This window comes from Ostrea edulis, chromosome 3 (genome assembly GCF_947568905.1).
Source record: "Ostrea edulis chromosome 3, xbOstEdul1.1, whole genome shotgun sequence".
Lineage (NCBI taxonomy): Eukaryota > Metazoa > Mollusca > Bivalvia > Ostreida > Ostreidae > Ostrea > Ostrea edulis.
In genome coordinates this window covers 71,145,524-71,168,258 of record NC_079166.1, presented here as the reverse complement: position 1 = coordinate 71,168,258, position 22,735 = coordinate 71,145,524, and the positions used below count along the sequence as shown (strand labels likewise).

Below are 22,735 nucleotides of genomic sequence, written 5' to 3'. Positions count from 1 at the left end.
TTTCCATGTTATTCATATCCAAATGTGCAATTTAGTCATATATCTCTACTTTACTGTAATCGTGTCCTAGTCCAATTCATTATGCAAACGCAATATATAGTTTAGGTTGCCGTTATCGCTGTCTGTTATTAATGCATATCCATAATCGCCACTCTCAAATAGAAAACTGATGCCGAAAGCGGGGCATGGCGAACTGGGATCAGGATAAGCATTGCTGTGTGCCATTTTGCAACGGAAATGAACGCCTCCAGCAAGACTTGCCATTCCATTGAATGCCATCGCGTGTATTCAGGCAACGAGATAGGATCAGGACTAAACTTTACTGCACTCCGCCCATGCAATGAAAACAGAGTAATATCTGAAGTAAAGTCCTTAATAATCAAGTATTATGTATCAAACATGTGGCAACATGAGGGGTTATAATCTTTTGACCTTGTACTTTCCCCGTTATTTTTACATGCAAAATCCGCCTCGTTGGCTGGTTCCTTCTCGCCCTGATTTTTGTAGTAGTAGTAGTAGAGTAATATGAATAATTCATATCCTCCTGGGCTTTCAAAAAATGAAATTTATTTCTTAAAATTCAACGCAAAGATTGACAAAGCTATATTTCTTTATTTCTCTAATACATATAAGAATAATCGTCACTATAGATTGACATTTTCGTATTTCATTGTATTGCGAATGCATACGCTCCATTGTCAGTTGCTGTGGTAGCATTTACTGGGTTGGCCGTCCTGTGATATACACTTGTAGTGGGTGCATTACTAAATTGCTCTGCCATTACTGAAGCAACATAATGGGCGTTATTTCTTAGATGTCTTGTGAAGAACTTCCTGTTAGCCCTCCAAATCACAACGAAGGCTCCGATAATGAGTAAAGTTCCGCCTATCGCCAGAACACTGATCAGGATATTCTTACTTGAACAATCATCTTCATTATCTGCATCTGCAATTCATTTGTCGCTAGTTGATATTCAAATTTGCAGCTTTTTTTTATAATATTTTATTGATGAATATGCTTAAACGAATACACACATTTTGTTGTACATCTTTACAAATCATATCTAGAAATCTTGGTTGATATAAAGAATTTTTCATCACTCATGTTCAAGGATTTCTGAAGAGATAGCTAATTTGATTGAGAGAAAAGCTTGTAGCATTTAATTATTGGTTTGCAATGTAGTCAAAGTAATTCTAAATCAATTCACCTCGACCTCGCATAGAAATTTAAGTGAATTAGTTTCTACGCATTACATTTCTAAATCTTATCCACATCAAGAAAATAGTATTGTTGAAATTATGACTTTTTAACAATTATATATGATAAATAATCCATTTACATCCAAATATTTCATCACAAGATTGGATGTTACATTTGCGTTCATTAGTATAGTGGACATGAAATGGATATGGTGAATTTTTCATTTCTGTATTCTAAAGCTAAATTCAGCTATATGTACATGTATCATTTATTTTGATCTGAATATGATATATATATATATATATATATATATATATATATATATATATATATATATATAAACATAACTGCACTAAGTGAAGAAATATTTAATATCAAGTAAAGCACAGAAATAGCAATGAACTCTTAAATGAACATAACTGCCCTAAGTGAAGAAATATTTGATATAAAACTCAGAAAATGTCACTTTATTTGGATACCCACTTCCGCCCCTACTCGGGGTTGAACTCACGACCTGTGGAACCATATCTCCTAGCAGCATGTAACCAGCGCGCTAGACCGCTCGACTATCTAGGCAAGTCATAAAACTTGCATTTGATAACGATGGAATTTTCACCACGTTACATGCTGCTTGGAGATTTGGTTCCACAGGTCGTGAGTTCAACCCCGGGTAGGGGCGGAAGTGGCCATCCAAATAAAGTGAAATTTTCTGTGCTTTATATAGATAGATAGATAGATGTGTGTATTAAAAATGATTAAGAGCAAGTTATTAAAACTTAGACCCCACACTACACTAAATGTAGTTAATTTTAAAGAAATCATCCAATCAAATACGACTTACAAAGTATTCATGTATTCTCGTATGTATTCTCTATTTATATTTCTATCTTTCTCTTACCGTAAGCACATCCTGAAATATGACTGCAAAGCTCCAGTCTACATTGACAAAGGTTCTGGCAATCTTCACCATAATTAGGAAATCGACAGGACAAAGAACAATTCAAACCGTGGTAACCGGCGTCACATTCTGCAACATGTGGATAACAATATTTTGGATGGATAGTAATAATAGAATATGCAATGTCTAAACTAATGCTTATAATGAAAATAAAGACATACCTATACATTTTTCCTTTGAAAAACTAAATCTATAATTTTCGGGGCAAGTCTTCTGAGTGTTTCTGTAAAAGAAGTAAGGAAACAGAAAGAACATTTCTATCATAAAATGTTCTGATTTAATTATACATCGTACTCACATGAAATGAAAATATTCATACACACAGTACATCATCAACAAAGGTAAATATTTCATTTTGACAAACATGTTGATGGTATGTTCCATCTCTCTGATAAAAGTGTCAAAGTACATATGGTTTCAAAATTACAAGCTGAATGTCAAACACCAAGCAAATATAAAGTACTGAATCGAACACGTGTTAAGCACAGCTGCAGAAGGTTAAAACAAGTGTTACTAAATAAAACGCAGACGTACTTGATCATCGAAGATAAAATATAGAGTTTTCCTTGTTTGTGTCATATTCATGAATTTATTTTCCACCTATTATATGTCAAACTGTTCAATGTTCCATGCAAGGTGAAGAAAACGAACAGTGATCAATCTCATAACTACTATAACCAATACAAAATAGATAGTTGGGCAAACACGGACCCCTGGTCACACCAGAGGTGGGAGTAGGTGCCTAGGAGTAGTACACATCCGTTCTTGACCGGTCACACCCGCCGTTAGCCCTATATCCTGATCCGGTAAACCGAGTTATCCACAGTCAAAATCAGTGTGTCAAAAGCGGCTTAACAATCAGTATGAAACACTTCAGACAGCATATGACCCAATGATAGGTTGTATTGACGAACTAGATCGTTATAGAATTTGCGAAATACTGACTTCAATAGAGACTGTTGAAACCCCTGTGCCATCAACTTGTTTGTCAGTAGCTTACCTCGATTTAAAAACTGACTATACGTAGAACAAGCTCTTGCATATCGAATCAGTTGAGATATATAAATACCATATGAAGGTGATAATGGAATATTGCTACATAAATATGGGAAGCATGCATGTAATTAACACAATCTTCAATTGACGCTCTTCATTTGCTGAATCTAATGCATACCCAAAAGGAGTAGACCCACGAAAGGTCAAAATCGGCCCTGTCACAGAAATCAACGATATTGATGGAATGTGATGATAAAGTATCATAATTTGATACAGAAGGAATTATTCATAACAAGTTTATAGATGTGCCGTAACAGTGGATCAAATCTCAGTATGACAGAATGCCCCAGATAGCAGTCCATCGTTGGCCCAATGCCAATTTTTGGTAGGTTGGGTTAGCTGTATTGATGATCAACGATGACCCATGCAACAAACAATACTGATAGTTGGTCATGCTTTATGGGGCCAAGGTTGGGCTAGCTGTTGGTGTAATACCATACAACTGCTGTAGTGAGAGAGAACCGTTTGTTGGGTGATTGGTATTGGCCCTTAGTTGGCCCAATGTCTCTCCCACAATGCATTATGGGTAATCAGCATCCAGGGTACTTTGACCGACTGCGCCATTTTTTAAAAATTGCACATGGAAATGATGAGACCGACGAATGTTGCAAGTTTGTAAGTATTTTTTGTTTGTCTTGATAGTTTTTATTAATTTCATATCAGTTTTAATTTTGTTTTGTACAAAATCAAGAACAAATCGGTGAACACCATACGGAAGATGGGAAAACTGCGCTTGTAGGAGTGAACACCTAATGATTTGAAATACTCATTATCTATGAATGTGCTACACGGGCAGATGAAAACAACCCATGGTCTCGCGCGGAAGTAAGCGAAACGAAAGAGACGTATCCGGTAAATAGTAGTTATCCGGAATGATAGTGCGCAATGGCGGCAATAAACAAACGAAGCGGAGACGTTGAAGGAAAAACTTCTTTCTTTATTTCTTTCTTACCGTTATAATAGATCAGTGAAAATGATGAACAACGATTAATCGCATAAATCCCATGAAGAATACAAAACTGAAAGTAGGGAAAACAGATCTCTGGACATACCAGAGCTGAGGTGAGATAAGGTAAGCAGGGCTAATCTAATCTATGCTGATGTTATGAATGAAATGCGAAACTTAACCCAATTAGCCTACTGGTTTCACAATACCATTACATCGAAATGATCATTATATTTTCGTCGAACCCCGTTTCAATATTGACATAAATGCTTTAAATATTTAAGACAATGATTTCGGGGAGTGTACATAAGGCAGGAGGGCCTGGGGGAGACTAAAGTGTTAAGATGAAAATGGGACTCCCGAGGGATGTAATCAAATTTATCAGTTATAGCATGCATACCAGAACTAGTAAACACAGTGAAAGGTGAAGATAACAAACAGTGATCAATCTCATAAATCCTACAAGCAATATAAAATAGATAGTTTGGCAAACACGGACCCCTGGACACACCAGGGATGGATCAGCTGCCTAGGAGGAGTAAGTATCCCCTGTCGACCGGTCACACCTATGTTGTTGGACTGAGCATGTTGTTACTCACTCTGAATTGAGTAGAAGTGGATTAATTAACACAGTACTATAAGCCAACTCAAGACGAACATCAATGTAGAAACCCTTAACATGTATATATAGTATACATCTGTATATCGCATTGTGTAGTTATATTTAATTGTATACAATATTCAAGTAAGCTGTCTTGAATATATATATATACTACTCAAAATATGATAAGGATCATAGATATTTTTCAGTTTAAAAAATCAATAACTGCATAATTGGCAATATTGTGTCTAAGTGAAATCAAAAACGTCTTCAACAAACTTGCACGTGCATGTCATGCCATGGGAAATGCGTTTCTCATCACAGTTTATGCTTTTGCTACTATTGCACGATTTTCACTCAGGCATCGGTGTCTGATTCTTTCTAAAATTTCAAACTCACTTGAGTGTTTACACTAGGTTTATCAACACAATACCCCCTCAACGTGTAAGGCGTCGCCTGACGACAGAACAGCTGGGCAGATGTATTGGAATGTTTGACACTGGCTATTCACAACGTGACGTTGTATATGCACTAAACGTCAGCCAGAGCGTTGTAAACAGGGCCTGGAACCGACAGCAAACTTTTAGTACAGCAGCACACCGACATGGGGGTGGTCGTCAGAGGACGACAACCCAACGCCAAGACCATTTCGTGGCTCTTCAGGCACGACGCCATCCATTCTGGACAGCAACCAGCCTACGTAACGACCTCCTGAGCGCTTCGGGAGTGAATATGTCCACTCAGACGATACAGAATCGGCTTCACAATGCAGGTCTCAATTCGAGAAGGGCATGTGTTCGAGTCCTTCTGACTGTTCGACACCGGCGGGAGCGATTGGACTGGGCTGAAGATCATGTCACTTGGACACAGAACGATTGGGTTCAAGTTCTGTTCACCGATGAGTCCAGGTATTGTTTGGACTTTACTTACAGGAGGCACCGAGTGTGGCGACGACAACGTGAACGTTTCCATGATGCCAACATCAGTGAACATGACCGTTATGGTGGTGTTTCCATCATGGTCTGGGATGGAATCAGCAGGGATGGAAGAACAGATCTTCATGTCCTGGAGAGAGGAACAATGACGGGGGTGCGGTACCGGGATGAGATCCTCGATGTTTACGTCAGACCCTACGCTGGTGCTGTTCGTCCTGAGTTCATCCTGATGGATGATAACGCCCGTCCTCATCGAGCCAGAGTGGTGGAACAGTACCTTCAGCAGTAGACAATGGTCCGTATGGACTGGCCAGCGCGCTCGCCGGACTTGAACCCGATTGAGCATGTATGGAACATGCTGCAGGTCGCCCTTTCACGCCGTAGAGCACAACCCACGACTTTGGCAGAGCTCGGAAACGCCCTCGTGGAAGAGTAGAACAACCTTCCCATTCGAAACATCCGGGTGGTTATTGACAGCATGGCTCGACGTTGTCAAGCCGTCATTGATGCAAGGGGAGGCCATACCCGGTATTGACACTTCATCGACTAAGTGTAATGATGGACTATCCCCAAAACCTGTGTAATTCTTTCTCTGGTTTGCCGTTAACTTTTTGTAATGAAATGCCTTTTGGTGTTGTTATCAGATTTCAAGTATTCCGTATTGAAAAAAGTTCATGCCGTTCATGAATTTTCAATCATAACCTGAGTAAACACGTTTCTGAGTCAAATTTATGTATTTTGTTATGTTAGTGGTAAATTATACACATATAACCTAGTGATCCTTATCAAATTTTGAGTAGTATATATATTAATGCTTAATAAAAGCATTTATTTTGTACAAAAACAAGAGAAACCTAATAAAACGATAGATTGCCACTTTTAGTGTACAGAAATACATAAGGACGAATTATTGTCTTACAAGACAATAATTATTTAATTACCAGAATTCATGCTATATTTATACACATTTATGTGCCTGTTTTGAGGTTAAAAGGTGTTTGAAATAATTCAATACTGGTGTTATTATTGAAATATACATGTATGACATGGAGCAATTTTCATTTAATTAAATGTTTGGTATCAAAATGACAGCTAATGCCCCTTGAAGAATAACCATCTTCAATGCAAATCATAATGACCTTGTTTAGCTTGAAAGAAATATATAAGGAATCTTGATCATAAATATTAAAAATATTTTTAATTACTCTCATGGAGTTCCTTATAAACAAGCATACAATAATAATCATAGTACATTGACTGTTGTGTGTTTCAATCTTTTAGACTTTCCCATTGTATTGCATTTCTTGAAAGTTGTGTTAAAAGAATTGGTGGTCTTGAAAAATGCTGTTGTAGTGAACAGCAAAGGTCAACTGCTATTCAGAAGTATGTGTACCTAGTCACCAAGGGCAAGGATAGAGGTCGTGTGGTTCTGCATTCCACAGGACCAGTTAAGGGACTAAAAGAATACAATGTTAATGACAATTATTTCCATGAATAATGAGAAACATCTACCATTTCTTGTTAAAGTGTTCTTCTTTAAAGATTTTGTGAGAGATGAGAAATACTTTTTTTTGATGCACAAAGACACCAAATTAAAAGTGGAGCTTGTTGATCCTTAGTGACATCCTTGTCATTATCTTCCATGCAGTCTTTCATGTGTCTTATAAAGCCGTGCAAACACTAGTGCTTGTATAATGCACAGATACGTGAAGTGAGGGTAGTGTACGTGTACAGATGTTGTGTACATACCACCACCCCTCCACTGTCTACAATATATATACAAATATATATTCTGAACTCGGCAGGTATCCATTATATATTAATATGCTAAAGCAAACATTTATGTACTGAAGGAATTGTTCATAACAACGTTGTAGATATGTCATAACAGTGGATCAAATATCAGTATGTCAGAATGCACCAGATAGCAGTCCATCGTTACCCAATGCCAATTTGTGGTAGGTTGGGTTAGCTACATTGGCCCAACGATGACCCAACAAGCAATACTGATAGTTGGCCATTCATTGTGGGGCCAAGGTTGGGCTATCTGTCGGTGTAATACCATACAACTGTTGTAGTGAGAGAGAACCGTTTGTTGGATGATTGGTATTGGCCCTTAGTTGGCCCAATATTTCACGAAATGCATTATTGGTATTTTGTTAGTCTTGATATTTTTTATTAATTTCATCAGTTTTAATATTAGTGAGAGTATATGTGTCATTTTTTAACTCTATATTGGCCTAGTTATAGCTTGTACACTGGTTTATATTTACAGGTGAATGAGCTTAGAAGGCATCGGAAGCACATTGTAATAGAATAATCATATGCGACTAACTTCGTTAATTCGTTAATTAATTTACACTTTTGGAAGGAAAATGGAGAGACCTGTACATTATATATTTACGTGACCCCACGCCCCACTTCTTCTACGGTTATGGGCTATCATTGTATGGAGAATCATTGTATGGACCATCATTGTATGTGCTATCATTGTATCGACAAAATAGAATTGTTATACGAATCTATTTAAGAAATGATCAATTGGCAATGTAGCAAAACAAAGAACTTAAAACCCAAACAAAACTTTAACCTAAACCCCAACTTCCAGGAAACAAACAAATTCAAGGGCAATATTTTTCCATCATAATGGATAGCGAAACCATTTGAATGGAAAGAAGTTGAATGAAATATTTTATTTTGTTTTGTGATATTCTGCACTCCCATAGAATTGCACAAATTGACAATACTTTTGCTTTAATATCTGTAAAGATAAAAATAGTTCAACATTTGCAACTTTAAAATGATGACTTTTTCTGAAATTGTACTTGTAGGTTTTGTGTTTGAGAACCTATTGGAGGCGACATGTTTGTAGGGTAGTGGAATCTCTAATGACTAATTATATTGCCACCACGTACAACTAGATTTGTAAGGAAGAAAAGCTACCTTTCCAAGACTTGTCTTTATTTAAAGACAGTCAATCAAAGTAAGTACTCTACTGTTGTATCGAACGTTCACCTACAAGTAATTCTATTAATCGTTCAGACATGTACAGCAACAAGAGAAATATTCCTTTCTCACTTCTGTCTTATCATATTTAACAATTTTGATAATTTCACAATCTTTAATGAGTATATTCACTTATTTAGAAAAAAAAAAACATTTTGGTGAATTGTACTGTATCTTGTTTAACGTCTCTCTTGGAAATTTTTTACTTATATGGAGACGTCACCAAGATCGGTAAAGGACTTCATATTTAGACCCTTACTCGGCGCTTTCGTCCATTGAGCAGTGTGGGTTCTTTAGCGTGCCAGACCTATTGTGACACGGGGCATCCGTTTTAAACGTCATATCAGAGGATCCGTGACGATTACACCTTATGCCGAGCGTTTGTCGATGTAACTATCACTACCTGTTTTAACGAATTAGGTCTGTCGCGGCCGGGATTCGAACCCCGACCTTCAGTATGCAGGACGAAAACTTTAACCTCTAGGCCACCTCGGCGGTTTTTGGCGAAAACCATATTCTGCAAATAAAAACAAAAGTATATACATGTAATTAAGAGTAACTACTTCTCAGAGTGTGTTTGAAGAAGTGCTAAAAGAAAAGAAGGGAAGAGGCTGAGGGAGATGTTGAACAGATTGAAATGTTTGAAATTTGAAATAGATTAATAAAAAAAAATTTAACTTTGAATTTTGAATTATTCTCTCTCCTCTAGCTTATGTGCGTTTTTCTGTTTGTAGTAGCATGTAATACTATGCTGATAGATTACTTTAAGTCTTTTTTAATATAATCTGGCATTGAAAAAGATATTTTTAGCTCTTTTAAAGTAAAAGCCAATATCCAATTAAACAAGCTGACAGCATAATGTTACCATTGGGCCAACATGTTAATACAATTAAGGGCCAACATAAAAATCATTCATAGGATGTATGTATGAGGAAGGGCCAAAGAAAAAAAATTGTTGGCCCGATGATGAATGGAAACAGCGGCCCAATATGGGCTAAATATATTAAAGATACTGGACAAACATTGATCTCTGTTCGTTATCTTCGCCTTTCATTGAGGTAACAGGTTGGTCTGATTAAGGGCCGATGAGCAAATTGTGGCTGGTCCATTGTTGTATACCAGCAGTGGCCGAACATAAATAATACCGTTTGCCCAACAAACTTCTCCATTGTCAACTTCCCATATTTATGTAGCAATATTTAATTATCACCTGTATATGGTGTTTATATCTATCAACCGATTCGATACGCAATAGCTTATCCTGCGTATGATCAGTTTTTAAATCGAAGCAGGCTACAAACAAGTTGATGGTGCAAAGGTTCCAGCAGTTTCGTTTAAAGTCAGAATTTCGCAAATTCTATTTCGAAAATTCAGAGGTGGGATCAGGGGCCTAAGAGAAATCATCCCCTGTCGACCGGTCACACCCGCCGTGAGCCCTATATCCTGATCAGGTAAACGGAGTTATCCGTAGTCAAAATCAGAGTGCGAAGAACGGCCTAATAGTCGGTATGAAACACGTCCGACCCAATGATAGGTTGTATTGACGAACTACATCGTTATAACAACCACACAATTTGCGAAATACTTACTTCAATCGGGACTGTTGAAACCCTTGTACCATCAAGTTGTTTGTCAGCAGCTTGCTTCGATTTAAAAACTGACTATACTCAGAACAAGCTCTTGCATATCGAATCAGTTGAGATATATCAACACAATATGCAGGTGATAATGGAATATTGCTACATAAATATGGGAAGTTGACGATGGAGAAGCTAAAACCATCCCGTTTGTCATACAGTTGAGTTGTCAGTTTGCCGTTAATGTCTACTTTCAATAAATTATCTAAGTATGAAGCAGAGGTGGACGACTCTGTGCTGACTTTTATTTTGAGCCCACAGGGATATATCGAATCGACATATGAATGAAAGTCATTATTGTTAATAGATATATCCATATATCTAAATGTCGAATTGGAGGCCACAGCAAGATATTGTTTCCTCTCGTGTTGACGTTTTTGAATAAATTCTGCTTCATGTGAATATAGAAACAGGTCAGCTAACAAAGGAGCACAATTCGTGCCCATGGGAATTCCAACATACTCTTGGAAAACGTGATCACCAAAGACCACGAAGATATTGTCAATGAGGAATTCTAGCATATTTTTTTTAAAATTTCAACTTCAGAGTACTTGTGCGTGGAATCAGAGTGGTATCAATAAACCTACCAGGATGAATACGGGCTAAACTCTTACTAGATTATGAGCTTCATCTAGGCCTACTCGCCAGATTATGTCCCTAACGAGTGTACTACGACCAATCTTTAACATTTTGTTTTCAATTTACTGTTTACAGAGTCAATTCCTTTTTTAATTATGACCTTCATCTGACAAAACCAATTGCTTATGCGTAAAACTCATTTATTAGTGTACGTGATTCTCATGGCGGGTGTGACCGGTCGACAGGGGATGCTTACTCCTCCTAGGCACCTGGTCCCACCTCTGGAGTGTACAGGGTTCCGTGTTTGCCCAACAATCTATTTTGTATTGCTCATAGGAGTTATGAGATCGATCATTGTTCGTTATCTTCACCATGAGGTTCAAATGGCTTTATAGTATACATACATGTATTATACCAGGTGTATATCTAAATTACGAATAAAAGCAAATTCGATCTAAGGAAGCTATGTTTTTGGGGGGTTGAGGGATTGTTGAAGAATTATTTTATCTTTTACAATGTTGTTTTCGGGGGGTGGGGGGTGGGGTGTTATTCATCGGATATAAAAGAAAATTCAAGTCTTATACAGTATGTTTTTATACGCCCGTCATTAGTCCCGTATTATGTTATTGCGCCGTCCGTCCGGCTGGTTGTCCGTCCCGGTTATGATTTCTGGACTATTTTCCGTAACGGATGTATGTACAGCTTTGAAAGTTGGTCACATTATCTCCCTCAAGAATTGTAAGAGTGAGTTTGTATTACAGCTGGATTGGTCCATCGTTGACCTACTTTAGGGCTATAAGTAGGTCAAACAGTTTTCCGGACATTTTGTCGGTACAGATACAGATATTGCACTGAAATTTACATATAAGCTTCCTTTCAGAGAAAGACAAGTTCAGTTTGCATTTAAGCTGGATTGGTCCGTCCGTCTGTGACCTACATTAGGACTAAAAAAGGTGAAACAGTTTTCTGGGCTTTTTTCATTACGGATACAGATATTGCCATGATATTTAGTCAAAGGCTTTCTCTCAGAGGAATACAAGTTCAGTGTGCATTTCAGCTGGATTGATCCATCCGTGACCTACTTTTAGTCCAAAAGTAGGTCAGTTTTCCAGGCTTTTTTGTATTACGGATACAGATATTTCCCTGATATTTAATCAAAGACTCACTGTCCGACGGCGTATATTGTACCGTTTGCGGTACTCTTTTTTTTATTGATATTTTTCATGGTAAGTTAATGCTTTTAGAATACATGTACATATGTATTAGTATGAAGTATATGAAACGGTGGATTCTGTGGATGACTTCCCGCTCTCTCTGTAATGTCTGTCTCCCTTGTTCATGATAAACCTTTTATTTTGCAAAAGGCTGACCTCCTCATAACATTATTGCATACAATGTTTTCCGTTCCGTCTTCCGTTTCGTTTTCCGTTCCGTGTTTAGCAACAACTGGTTTCATGCATTGATTAAATAAAATGGCATTGAAATTCAAATGACGAACAATGATTGGTTCCATGACAAAAATTTTACTTTACAACTATATTGCACGTTTGTACAACTGATATACAAACTAGACGCACCAAACATTCGTGTGAATATATGTACCCCCAATGATAAATTAGTAATCTGTTATAACAAATTGATAATTACTTGTCTGTTAACCAAATCTCAAATAATCACACTCAGTTAATTACATAAATGTCAGTGAATAACATCACAGTTAATCATACGTCAGTTAAACACTTGTCAGTTAACCAAATCTCAATTAATCCCACTCAGTTAATTACATATCAGTTAACCACTTGTCAGTTAATCAAATTTCAATCAATCACACTCAGTTAATTACATAAATGTCAGTGAATAACATCACAGTTAATCACACGTCTGTTAACCACATCTCAATTAATCACACTTAGTTAATTATGTATGTCAGTGAATAACATCACAGTTAATCACACGTCATTTAACCAAATCTCAATTAATCACACTCAGTTAATTACATAAATGTCAGTGAATAGCACAACAGTTAATCATACGTCAGTTAAGCACACATCTGTTAACCAAATCTCAATTAATCCCACTCAGTTAATTACATATATGTCAGTGAATAACATCACAGTTAATCACACGTGTCAGTTACATGTTATATCCTGTATTTGCTGATGATTGTAAGTTGCTTTTACAACCATTCACTGATTCCAAATGCTTGTAAAATATTGCAGAGTAATATATGAAACTTCTTAGTATACAGGATGAAAACTGAAAAGACTGCTGATATTACCTCATAATGATAATTACATTATTAACAACATAACATCCCATACCGGTATATACAATGTACCATAGAAAATAAAAACTTACTTGTGCATAACTGTGTCTTCTCGCTCCTTCTGAAGTGTGAACAACACATGTGCAATTGTCTAAGTTTTTGAATTATTGTGCTAAGAATTAAAGTAATTAAGTATTTTATAAACACGTGTATGTATTAGTTTTCGTAGTTGATCTATAACAGTTTTATTTATATAGAAGAGAACAGAGTACGGATTGCATTTACGCATTAGCTGTACTGGCGAATTTGTATTTTAACAAAAGCATGAAATTAAGTCCCTCGAAAATTAATGAATCTACAGTATAACAATGTATAGTAAATATACAGAATGAACACATTTGTACTTACTGAAGGCATCGCTGGATGGATGACACCGTTCTGGACATTACAAATAAAACGAAATTTTCTAGTGCTACTTTTCGCACCTCTCCGGAATCTCTCTCTCTCTCTCTCTCTCTCTCTCTCTCTCTCTCTCTCTCTCTCTCTCTCTCTCTCTCTCTCTCTTTTCAATCTGACCGGGAACTGGTTTTCATTTAGTACCCAATAAAATCAAGGAGAAAAGGCGGAAGGAACATATTGATTTATAAACTTTAATCACTGCAGATTATTATTGCTAGGATTGAATTTGATTTTAAATTAAATCCACACCACAAAGAGATTTCGGAGAGATACGAAAAGCAGCACTAGAATATTTCGTTTTATTTGAAAAATAATCTGCAGTGATTAAAGTTTATAAATGTGAAATCAACATGTTCCTTCCGCCTTTTCTCCTTGATTTTATTAGGTACTAAATGAAAACCAGTTCCCGGTCAGATTGGAGAGAGAGAGAGAGAGAGAGAGAGAGAGAGAGAGAGAGAGAGAGAGAGAGAGAGAGGTTTAATCAGTTTGAAAAACATCCAAACATTCTAAGGCGCAATATGCAATACTTTTGGTAACTTGATTAATATTTCCATTTTCTATAGTTTTTATTTTACATTCAATGTGGTAAAAAACTGTTTGTATACCTGTGTATTATGGTCGTTCAATACCCATTCTAAAGGCCCAAATATATAAGCATACCTAACGCTGGTATTTCATATCAAATTAGATTTTGTGGTGAAAGGATTTTAAAAAAACCAAAACTTAATTGATTGTTCATGGTTTTACCATTCAATTTTATCTAATACATTGTATACGTCAATATTTATACTCTCATGCGTTACTATTAGTACGACCGACTGATGAGACATGGTGTATGAAGTTCCATGATCAATCCCAGAATCTACCATGTATAGTCTATTGTAGACAGTAGATTCAAAAAGTTTTATGTAGAAACAATGCTGCAAGAACAGCCCAAAACAGAAAGGATTGGAGGATGTATGTTCGAGGCCCTATTCTCTAGAAGGAAAGATGGAATGACGTCAAGTGAAGAAGCTAATGTTGCATTTCTTCTTTTCTTTTTTTTTTCATGTTATTCACTTCTTTGTCCTGAGAAAGGGATGGGTAAGCCAGAAGCAAATGACAATTTGTAGTTAGTTTAATTAATTACACTGTAATACTTAATTTATTCGGTGCAAGTATCATTCATTTAAACAAAATACAGCAAGTATATGAGATTAGGAAACGCACAAATCTTGCTTTCTATTATTGTACATAAGAGGATTACTAAATACATCTATTACACATTAAATCTGGATACAAAATAGAACAAACAGGAATTCATCAACAAAGATTATAAATACGTATTTGTAATACATACACGGACAATGAATATCTTCCTTAGTAAATATCTACACTACTGACTTCCTATCTATCAGAAAAGAGAAAATAAGAATATAGGCAATTTTTATCATGGTAGTCCATTTACGATATTGATTAGTAAAGCGTTTATCCAATATTCAGTTTTGAACTATAAGAAAAATACGTTAACATTTTCGGTCTCTGATGAGTTTCTTTCGAGAACTGCACAATAATAAATTTATGGAGAGTACACACCTTAATGTAGATACCGTTCTGTTTCTCACATTTGTAGAATTCTAACAACTATTGACCCACATGTGCAGAATGGTCAGTTGTTTTTAAATGTTTCTGCGTGACTTCTACATCCCAGTCTTATTTTAATATAAAGTACCTTACCATTCCTTGAACCAGTATAAAAATAATTTGGTGAGGCTACTATAATGACTGTATAAAAAGTGTTATACCATATTTTTTTCTTGTTTGGATTCTTTTAGCGAATTGGTTTGCCGAGTATTGTAAGTGTGGTCTGTGCTTTCATGAAATGTTTATAACTGGGAGAATTGTTCTAACGGTTAGACGAATTATGACTCTACACATGCGTACAAACACGTACACGTGCAACATAATCATACTAGTGCATAACTTAATAATATTTTAATGACATGCAGTAATATCAAATTATCATTTGATTATGAAAGGTGACGATAACAAACTGATCAATCTCATAACTCCTACAAGCAATATAAAATAGAAAGTTGGGCAAACACAGACCCCTGAACACACTCGAGGTGGGATTAGGTGCCTAGGAGGAGTACGCATCCCCTGTCGACCGGTCATGTTTGTGTTATCTTCGTAGTTATCAATGGGAACACTCCATATCCACAGGCATATTTATGTATATATTGATCGTGTCGATATATCAAACAAAAATAACGACTGATAGTTGATTTGAGGACATGATAATGGAAGCAATATAAGATTTGATGACAACATAATGATTTAGAACACTATTAACATTACTTCAAAAAAGCATGTAATATAAAAGAACAAAGAAGGCTATTTGTGATACTGGCCTAATTTGATACCTTAGAATAATATTTTTCAAAATTGTCCAATGAGACATAGAACAACAACAAACAACGGCAAACTAACAACTCAACTGTATGACAAACGGAATGATTTCAGCTTCTCCATCGTCAACTTCTCATATTTATGTAGCAATACTCCATTATCACCTGCATATGGTACTTATATCTCTCAACTGATTCGATACGCAACTGCTTGTTCTTCTTATGGCCAGTCTATAAATCGAAGCAGGCTACTTACTGATAAACAAGTTGATGATGCAAGGGTTCCAACAGTCTTGTTTGAAGTCAGCAGTTTGCCAATTCTATGGTCGTTATAACGATCTACTTTGCCAATACAACCTATCATTGGGTCAACTGCTGTCTGACGTGTTTCCTACCGATTGTTAAACCGTTCTTGACACACTGATTTTGACTAAGGATAACCCTGTTTACCTTATCAAGATATAGGGCTCACGGTGGGTGTGACCAGTCTACAGGAGATGCTTACTTCTCCTAGGCACCTGATATCACCTCTAGTGTGTCCAGAGGTCTGTGTTTGCCCAACTGTCTATTTTGTATTGCTTATTGGAGTTATGAGATTGATCACTGTTCGTTATCTTCACCTTACATAAAACAACAAACAAAACAATTTTTAATGTACTCAACAAAACAAAAAGATACAACAGTCTTCATATATTCATTTAGCGTGACCTTGAGGTACAGATTCATGTCTATTTACAGTACTACTATATACAGCTAAAATGTTGAAAAACGCATGAACTCTAGTAATAATTTGCAACTGCGTAATGTGATTCAGAAACGTTACAATTTCCAGACGTGATGGAATTAAGGATAGGTATGTGTTTTCTTTTGACGATGGTAACAACAGCAAAAGCGATGAAAATCAGAATGATACCTAATGATGTTAATATTATTCCAATGATAACAGGATTCATTTCGGAAGAGTCGGTATGGCTGACAACATTTCTATACACCACCGCTAACGCAGCTAGGAGGAAAAAGAATATGTTAAAGAATATTATACAGATGTATTTTCAAAATTATCAATTAGATTCATAGATTATCTGAGGTATTGAAATAATTGTACATTTGGCGTATTCAAAATATTAGTAGTGCGATTTTTGATTGTGAATATGTTTCATATTTTAGGATGTTTAAATATGAATTTGTGACCAATGAGACTGCACCCACGGCGCTGACATCTACATATCGCTTACATAAATACACGTATTGATAGAGAGAGAGAGAGAGTCATATGAACAATTTACAGGTTTGTTGAATTGATGGAACAGCAGTTGTCTGACATCCATGAGCTGGGTCGCACAAATCCTCGGCACAATCTGAACACGACTGTTGACAACTCTCCCCAAAGTTTGGATATCTACAAAGCTGTGAGCAATTGTATCCATAGTAACCAGATTCACAGTCTGTAAGAATACAAGATAAGAGGAGAAGTAAATATTGGTATGTGACACATTTTTGTTTCATATTCAGAAACTAAAATTCTCAAAATTTCATATTGAGGCAATTCATGCACGGATCTATAATTCAAAAAATTGTTTCTCGACATGATGAACAAGCTATTTATGATTTAAGAAGAGAATGTTGAGAGTTATATCGGCTGATGCGTAATCAAGTAAGACACTTACGTGTATATAAGTGGTATTTGTCCTGATATTGTATTTTTGATTCTAAGAAGCTCAACATCTAAACTACTATGAATTATAAATCACCAACCCATACATGTCCGGTGTCTCTCATTCCATTTGCAATCTTCATGGCATGATTGCTGAGGATGTCTATGATAAAATAATTTACTTTTAGACTCAATTTTGCTGTACGAATTTAGATATCTGGATTATGTTGTACAACATTGAATTATCCATACTGGAATAATAGTCAAGTTGAGGAAATATTTCCTTGACTGATGATATGTGCACACGTTCCTATCACAATTCCTATCTGTAGCTAACATAATAGGTTGAAGGAACCCGCCATGCCTTTCAACATGTTTGTTATATCTTCTGTATACTGACAAAGAACAGAGCTCGTACAGACCAGGAACTTTGTTATTTTCATGGATAATTTCAAAAGATTAGTATTGCTTTTAGGAGTTATGCGAATGATCACTGTTCGTTATCTTCACCTTTCATTAGTTAAAACGCTAAAAGTTGACATTTACAATGTATTCTGCAAAAATAACTATACTTATGACTAATACAAGTCCAAAAATGTAAGTGTGATGATAAATAAGCATGCGAAAACTGAATGAATTGAAGAATGTAGTGAAGATCAATTTGAGCTACCTGTGCAAATAAATATTGTATTTTGAATTATGATTACGAAGTGCCCTCTACCTAGTAACATGATGGTATATAGCTGTAGAGAGTAATGAAGTATTGCCATACTAAACATGCTCAAGTGTGGTTTAACTTTTGATGCAATTTTGTGATATATGGAAAATGCATCTCAAACACCGAGTTGACAATTTTCATTCATAATGACGAGATTCTATACAAAATACCTTAGCAGACGTGGGTAAGGCTAAGAATTACGTGAACATTACAAGATCAATTTGCCTTGAAAAACAACAATATATGTCAAATCCCCGGATAATACAATTCTATAGAAAACATTAAACACTAAGTGGGGCAAAAAGATTACATATGAAAACAAAATATTATCTAAAATAAAACAACAAGCACATACAAAAGCTGAAACGATATACTATGACCATGGCAGGGATAAAAAGTGATGATTATTCAGTTTAAGCGAATCAGCTTGATGGAAGTCTCTTTGGATGTTTATATGATGTTTTACGTCCATTTCTAGAAATTGTCACTTATACAGACAAGCCTTCAGCTTCAGGAAAAGTACGAAAAGTTCAGCTTATGCATGACGCTGTAGTTCGTAATAGTGAGGGTTGTTTCTCGTGCCAACATCTACCGTGACACGAGACCGTCTACCGTGACACGGGACCATCTACCGTGACACGAGATCATCTACCGTGACACGAGACCATCTACCGTGACACGAGACCGTCTACCGTGACACGAGACCGTCTACCATGACATGGGACCCCCGGTTTTAAGGTCATATCCAAGACAACCGGGCCTTCACTTTTAATACCAGGAACATAGCAAAGGAGCAAACACTACGTGTCTGAATGTTTTAGGCTTGAAGCGGCGCCGGTATGGAGAATCGAACTTCGGCCTTATGGTTATGAAGCAAACTCCGTAACCACAATGCTACTTTTCCGCTTCTTTAAATCGAACTATATCGATCAAACTCGCAGTAATGATTGGTTAATTGAGCTTAAGTATAAAAGCAAGACAGTTGATCATTGATAATCATGAAGCATTATTAGATTGTATACTTGGAGAAAGACATAATTTTCCACAAATGTTCGAATTTCCACCCGCACAAAATTCAAACATGAAAGGAACGATAATTCATAGGTCCACTTTAAAACCTTGGAGTCATACCAAACATTTGATGCGTGATTGCAGTTTCAGAAAATAATTGCTGTTGCCTTACCTCTCACAAAGGTGCGATATACATGGCGGTGCGCTGTAAAGGATTACTAACAGAAGTATGGATAGTTTTGATTCGTAATTCATTGTGGTATATTTGTTGTCCACTACTCTATTCCCCAACGTTTCTCTTTTATGAATAATCTGTATAAAATCTGTTCCCTCTGTACAAAGTAGTAACACGTGATTTAGCAGGAAGAAAAATCACATCGTAAAACATAGACAAATAGAGGGGAAATATGATAGAGGAAATTATATATTTTGCTTCATAGCAAACATTTGAAAATGTATATATTTGGCGATTTGAACCCATTAGATTGCAAAGAATTACAGGTTCCATAACCTGTGTCAGTTACCTTTCTTTAGTTTCTTAATTTTTCAATTTTCAATAGAATTCTTTTTTAAACTCTAGGAATGAGAGTTTGAGAAAACTGGTTACAAACAAGCATATGCTATGGGTCCTGTTTCTTCCATTATAAGTTTGCAGGCATTTTTTTTCGGTAATGGGAGAAACTTCATGTTGAAAATCAATGACTGACATGCCTCAACAACAACTAAATAATAATAATCTTTATGAACATTACTTCAATACTAGCTATTTACCGAATTGCACGGATGTTGTCGCTAGACGATCATTTTGTGGAAAGAAACCGGAGAAAGTCCGCGCGTCCGAGTGGGCGACCATCATACTCTCTCACATACAACCACTTGCTATCACGGGGATCGCACTCAGGTCACAGCGGTGAAAAGCGAACGCGTTAATCACTACGCACTTCGGACACCCATAATTTTACAAATATACCATAGGTTTGTCTCACTGAATTTAATGTTTTCTCTTCAAAACAGTAAGGTTCTTTAAGGATGAATTCCTGTTATATTCCTGAAACAAACCAATGTTGATATCAACAATCTAGAGTTTGTGTTAAGATTGATTTTGCATACCAGAGAATCCCGATATTCCGTCAAAGTAGAAACTACTTTTATATATTATCATTTTGTTACAAAGGTACATGCATGTACTAATTTGCAGCATAGACCCTGCACAATATGTCATTGAAGCATATTGTATAATGAAGAAGCAACAGACAACGATAAGGTCGATATAATTCGACCAAATTTCTTCTGATGCTAATATGTAAAACTTATACGGTACCAATTTTGATGCACCAGATGCGCATTTCGACAAATAATGTCTCTTCAGTGATGCTCAACCGAAATGTTTGAAATCCAAAATAACTATGAAGTTTTAGAGCTAAATATAGCCAAAAAACAGCGTGCCAAAAAAGTGGAGCCAAATCGTCCAAGGATAAGGGAGATATTCCTTAATTTTGAAATGAATTTTTAAATTTTATAACAGCAATTCAATATACATCCGTATTTTCAATCTAGTAACGAAGTACTTAGCTACTGGGCTGTAGAGACCCTCGGGGACTAACAGTCCACCAGCAGAGGCCTCGACCCAGGGCCTGGCCATATATAAGACATGACCTTCATAGGGATACTACTTCAAAATATCATGGAAGCTTCCTATAGTCTGTAACATATGCCAATTAAGGTCTATTCCTTTGGTTTTGAAAAACATTCAGTCATGCAATGATATTTTTTCAAACTGATTGAAAAATATTAACCACATGGCTAAGACATAGTAACTTATACACAATTTACAATACTTTTAGACTTTTGTTTTAAACTCCTAATTCTATATGATTGATATTTGCATATTCCAAGTGCAAAACGTCCCTTATATATTTTTAGTCAACTAGTATTTAACTTCTGCATTGGTTTATGTAGTGTGCTTATATTGTGTTGAAACAAACCGGCCTCTAAACTAGTTTATGTAAATATTGAAAAACATACATGAAATAGTGAAGATAATAAACAGAGATCAATTTATAAAATCCCACCGACAATGTAAAGTTAAGAGTAGGGAATACACAGAACTCTGGGCACACCAAAGATGGGATTAGGTGTCTAGGGAGAGTAAGCATCTCCTGTTGACCAATCACACCCACCGTGAGCCCTATATCGTGTTCAGGTAAGATGTTATAACTCATGATCCGGGTTAGAATAGCTCCTCAGTACCCCACTGCTTGTCGTAAGCGAAGACCTAATGGGGCGGTCCTTCGGATGAGACCGCAAAAACCGAGGTCCCATGTCACAGCAGGTGTAGCACGATAAAGATCCCTACCTGTTCAATGACCATAAGCTCCCAGCATAGGCCTAAATTTTGCAGCCCTTTACCTGGAATGGTGACGTATAAATGTGAGTGAAATATTCTCGAGAGGGACGTTAAACAATATTTAATCAATCAATCAATCAATCAATCCATCAATCACTGCCTATCCAGATGAATCGCTTTTACCGGCTATCTGATGGGTTTAATTTTGCTAGGTGAAATTTACTGGTCCCTTATTGACGAATTGCGTCCCATATTATACCACAGTCTTGTGTTACATGATTCAACGAATTCCAATAATGATAGAAGATCACAAATTGTATCTTGTATTCTGTAATGAGACTTTTAGTATCACTTATCTAGTGTTATGTATGAGACGCATGTGAAATACTCTACCAGGTGCCACAACGTTGGAAGCAAAATTAAGTATGTTAACAAGGGGCTAGAGTTTCCTTGGTGTGGTCTGTTTTGGATTGTTAGAATATGGGTGTTTATTGCAACAAGATTGGCTTTGGTATTATCTGTACGGCTAGGAAAAACGAGTCTGTTTTGTGTGATTGAAGAAGTTTATCAGCTCATTAGCAATTGTTCATACATATACATGTATGTACAGTGCTAACTACAATGTCTACAAAAATAAGCCGATTTGTTTTTTGTACCCCATAACGCAAAATCTAAAACGACATAGGAATTTGTAATACGTCTGGACCCAAGGAAAGGGATTATTATCGGATACCCTCAGTGTGAACCAAGACATGGACACTTCTTAGAGAGCACAACTTTATATTGACGGTGGAAACGAATAATCCCAAAGTGACAAGTTATGCATCTTGCAGTTTTTATAATAAAATCAGTGTTTCACGACAAATGTCTACTGCCTAAGACCAATCGACTAGCAAGGCTTAAATCAAAATTGAAACATTTGAGGTAAAATAAAGTATTCTGGACAATTCCAAGCGTAAGAAAAAATTCGTC

The 22,735-nt window shown here is 36.3% G+C and overlaps 1 protein-coding gene across 1 annotated transcript; it reads right to left on the bottom strand.

Annotated features, from left to right (window-relative positions):
• Window positions 1-611: 611 nt before the first annotated feature.
• Window positions 612-2,597, bottom strand: LOC125676900 (uncharacterized). The gene is made up of 4 exons (XM_056158772.1): window positions 2,457-2,597; window positions 2,320-2,381; window positions 2,099-2,227; window positions 612-945 (listed from the first exon to the last, which is right to left on the bottom strand). The coding sequence occupies exons 1-4, from the start codon at window positions 2,567-2,569 to the stop codon at window positions 668-670; spliced, it is 582 nt and encodes a 193-aa protein (XP_056014747.1). The 5' UTR covers window positions 2,570-2,597; the 3' UTR covers window positions 612-667.
• Between the last annotated feature and the right edge of the window lie 20,138 nt (window positions 2,598-22,735).